The sequence below is a fragment of the Chaetura pelagica genome, unplaced genomic scaffold, assembly GCF_000747805.2.
Source record: "Chaetura pelagica isolate M959 unplaced genomic scaffold, ChaPel_1.0 scaffold118, whole genome shotgun sequence".
Taxonomy (NCBI): domain Eukaryota; kingdom Metazoa; phylum Chordata; class Aves; order Apodiformes; family Apodidae; genus Chaetura; species Chaetura pelagica.
Genome location: NW_009954408.1, coordinates 1,076,122 through 1,080,331, shown reverse-complemented (window position 1 = coordinate 1,080,331; position 4,210 = coordinate 1,076,122). Strand labels below are relative to the sequence as shown.

General features: G+C 42.2%; 1 protein-coding gene across 1 annotated transcript in view; it reads left to right on the top strand.

The window, feature by feature from the left end:
- CDK19 (cyclin-dependent kinase 19) overlaps positions 1-4,210 on the top strand; it is a gene marked incomplete at its 5' end in the record, with an annotated part of 106,111 nt that overhangs the window by 90,965 nt on the left and 10,936 nt on the right. Inside the window, 3 exons of the mRNA XM_010004359.1 lie at positions 652-795; positions 1,060-1,129; positions 2,299-2,371. Of these exons, the coding sequence (XP_010002661.1) occupies positions 652-795; positions 1,060-1,129; positions 2,299-2,371 (287 nt within the window). The remainder of the gene's footprint in view (positions 1-651; positions 796-1,059; positions 1,130-2,298; positions 2,372-4,210) is intronic.

Here is a 4,210-nt window from a genome sequence, read left to right as displayed (position 1 = left end):
GAGTATGTCAGGCTGTTGCTCCCTGTATATACAAGAGGTGGAGATGAAACAGTTCCAGTATTGTTCCAGTGGGAGTCAGTTGTCCTGGAGGACTTTAATTTTATTTTTTGCTAACGTTTCCTACTGATTTTTCTACTCTTTATTAAAATTAGCCTCTTCTTTCTCCATTTTAACTAGCCTGCACTATTTGGCTAAACATACGGGTCATTAGTATTTTATTTCTTAGTATTTAATTGTTTATCAATTATCTGTGTGGAATTGCTCTGAAATGTGATATAACTTTTATTTCAATGTATTTTTTTAGGGGACTTACTAGTCATGATGGTCAGTTGAATGCCCTTTTTAGCTGTGTCATCAGCAAATACTGTCTAGGTTTTTGCTATAGCTGTGAATACATTGAGTGTTGAATGGCCAGCGTGCAACTTGAAACAGGATTTGGAGGCTCTAAATTTGACTGAAAAAAACCCTGTATCTCCAAATTTGGCCTCTTAAATATGTTAGAAGAAGGCATTCTTTTTAAAATACTGTGTGCAGTTCCACTGTGAGGCACTTCCTTCCTGTGCTCGTGCAGGTGGTTGAGAAACGGTGCTGAAAAGAGAAGAAGTGATGAGGTACAGTAAATTTGCATGAATTATCCTCCTTCTTTCTTAGATATTTGGGCAATTGGCTGCATATTTGCTGAACTGTTGACTTCAGAACCCATATTTCACTGTCGTCAGGAGGACATCAAAACAAGTAATCCTTTCCATCATGATCAGCTCGATCGCATTTTCAGTGTCATGGGATTCCCTGCAGGTAATTTATTTTCATTAAAGCATGAGAGACAAGTTACTAAGCTGTTTGTTTTTGGTGTTTTTTCCTGGATGAAATTACAAGTTGTTTGTATTGGTATGAAGCAGCTGTCAGTTTGATGGATTTGAAATGCTGATGGTTATGAAACAATAGCACTGGCTGACAAGCAGACAGTCAGGCAGCTGCTGTGGTTATTTCTTCTCATGTTTTACTTAACCTACACTTCCAGAATTCTAAATGCTTCTCCTTTCCCCCCCCCCACCAAAGATAAAGACTGGGAAGACATAAGGAAGATGCCAGAATATCCAACTCTTCAGAAGGATTTTAGGAGAACAACGTAAGTGACGTTAATGCAAAACCAATTCAGTGAACGTAGCAAACAGGCAGAAACTGGCTCCTTTTCTGTGACTTCTTTGGGGAGGGGATTTTGGAGTGTTTGGGTCCTCATGCTGCCCTCCTTGAATTAGCTGGTTTGCTTGAAATGTGTTCTCACCCTCAGCTGCTTGTTCAAAGCATCAGCTGAGTGGCCTCCTCATTTCTCTAGGAGGGATCATCCTAAGTGCTGTTTAACCTAGGGCAGGCACAGACAGATGAGCTTCCTCAGACCACTGGTATTAGCTGATGGAGATAAAACTTCATTAATTGTGTGTGAAAAAGAGCAGGGAAGCACCTCCCTATTCCTTTTGACCAGCAGGTATGTGGAGACAGTGAAGTAGTGGGCAGAAGTACCTGTGGAAGGTAACATGTCCAATGGGTTGTGATGCAAAGCCCATCTGGGATCTGAGGATTTTCCACTCCCAGTGTTTCATGGTGCTTTGTCTACATGAGTCAAGTGGTGGTGACAGATCAGAGGGTGTAAGGAGCAACACACTCTGCTGTAGGGCAGAGGACATGGATTCAGGAGCTTGGGATTCTGTTTCCAGCTCTGCTATGGTTTCACTACACTGACTTTAGACAGGATATGAAGTTACCTGTGTATGAATCTTCCTCCTTTTGAGCACAGCTGTAGATAACCTCTGGATTTGTAGATTTAATGCACATTTGGGGCATTTTGAAGCTTGGGACCATATGGTTGGCTGCAGGTTGGGGTCAGGGAGACAGATGGTGAACTAACTCCTCTGTCAAATGGCAACTGGAAACAGCTTAATAGATCAGCTGGTGCACTGCTACAAAGTGCTGTGCACTTCTGTGCCAGAGCTGCTGTAGAAAACTAGATTAAAACCTTCCAAGTTGAGCTTCTGTGTCATGCCCACGTCAGCAGCTTATCCATAGACTAGAAAAGTTGGAAATAATCTCTGCACAGTTCATGCTACTCCTGTTAGTGAAAAACACAGTGTGTGTGTGCAACTGCTAGATCAGTATCTGACATGTTTTCTGATAGCAGTTCTTGCTACAGTTTGCTTAATAAGGGCTGGTCAATGTCTTGGTGATCACTTGGTGCAGTTCCATCTTCTTAATGCTGTATTATTTCAGAAATATCTTTTTTTTTTTAACTGTATTTTTCAGATATGCCAATAGTAGCCTCATAAAATACATGGAGAAACACAAAGTCAAGCCTGACAGCAAAGTTTTTCTTTTGGTAGGTATACTTGAAAATCACTGTGATGATAGGAGTGAAATGCATTTCTAGTGGTAATATCTGTGTCTGTTCTGTTTCATTCTAATGAACACTCATGGTAAAGAAAGCTCTTTAGCACTAACTGGCCATTTTTGGTTTTGAGATGTGTTTTCTTCATGTGCCTTCCTGCTTGAGGGTGTGCTGAGCTGCTGGTGGAGAAGATCTGAAGGTCTTGCCTGATTAAGATCTGCAAGGCACTTGGATACTCAGCCTTACCCTAGATTGCTGTGCAAATAGTAGAGTGGGTGTTCTCTATCATTTGAATTCATGTTGCTGCACAGAACTAGAGCTCCTAAGAGCTAAGCAGTTTTGTGAAGAAAAGGAAGAAAGGAGAAATGTTCTTATTTCCTGTAGTAATTTTTTTCCCCCTTTTCTTCCCTCTGATAATAGTCCACCTCTGTTCTGTGGTGATTCCAAACAGTATCCCTGAACATATTGGCTAGTTACCCAGTGGAGTCCTTCACTGTAGGTGGATACAGGGTTGCTCTGTCTAATAAAGCATCATTTCTGGATGCCTCTGTCATGACTTAGTGCTGCCTAAATTTAGGAATGAAGTTCCAAGTGACTTTGCTAGTGCTTGGGAGTCTCTGTAATGAGGCTGTTAGTGCAGTTTGAGTTCTAGCAGTCTGTTTTCATCACTAGTTACAAGTTCAGCATAGCAGTCTTCTCTCTAGGTCCTGGCACAGATTTGCTCTTTGACTTAGTAGTAGCTGCTGATGGTGACACAAACAGCTGTGGAAACAGGTTGGCCCCAAGTGGGTGGAAGAAAAGCAGTCAGATGAGAAGTGTGAGACTTCAAGAAAGGGTAATTAAAATTCTTAAACTCAACTTACTGGGCACACTTTGGAATCATCTGGAGGAAGAGTCTTGACTGAAAAGATGACAATTGTGAGCGACATCATCAGTCAGCACCTGAATTTCCTCCTGCTTTCCTACTAAAGGTGGAAGCCCCCAGAAGCCTGATGGAAAGGCAGAGCAGCAGAGAGGTTGCTGTCAGATTTCTCAAGGCTGTGAACACCAAATTGAGAGTCATCTTGAGTGGTTAGGCTGCTTTTCCAGGGGCAGATATTAACCAGATCTTTAAAGAACACAAAATTAGCCATATTTTGCCAGCCTGTGGCACATCGTGTGTGTTTTTATATATGTAAACAAAGGAGCTTTTCATGATGGAGAAGTAGTGAGACAAGGTTGTTATTACAGGGTGGCTGAACAAATAGATGTGTGTTCCTCTGTGGAGTTGTGAGAATGGGGACTGAGGTTTCCAAAAATCTTATGGCTCTTTCTGAATATTATATTATATTATTAAGACTTAGTTCACTTAGCAAGGCAGGTTCTCTAAGTCAAATTTTTCTCCCTGTTCATGGTCAGGGGTGAATAAGGGTGGTTTAGTGATCAACCACAGAGCTGTAGGGTGGTCTCCAGCAGGTCAGTCTCCCAGAGCTCTGCATAAGAATGCCCAGAAAGATGGACAGCCTTCTTCATTGCTGCACTGTGGAGGTCCATGTACCTAAATTGTCCCAGCCATGCTACAGCAAAGAGGCCTAGTACCTGCCTTAACTTGTGAAAGGTCCTAAAAACCAGCAGGTCTTGATGGAGGGCTGTGCATTGCTCCCCCAGATCAAGAGATTAGAAATGTATCTGCTAAGGGGCTTGGAGGTGCCATTATTCTGAAGCAGACTCCCTAAAGCTCCTTGTTTATATCCAGGGTAGTTGGGTTGGTTTTTTTTGAGGTGAACTCTGTCTTGCAAGGTGACCTCTGAGGGCATCTGCTTTGTAACCTTTATTGGTGAGGGCTCATTC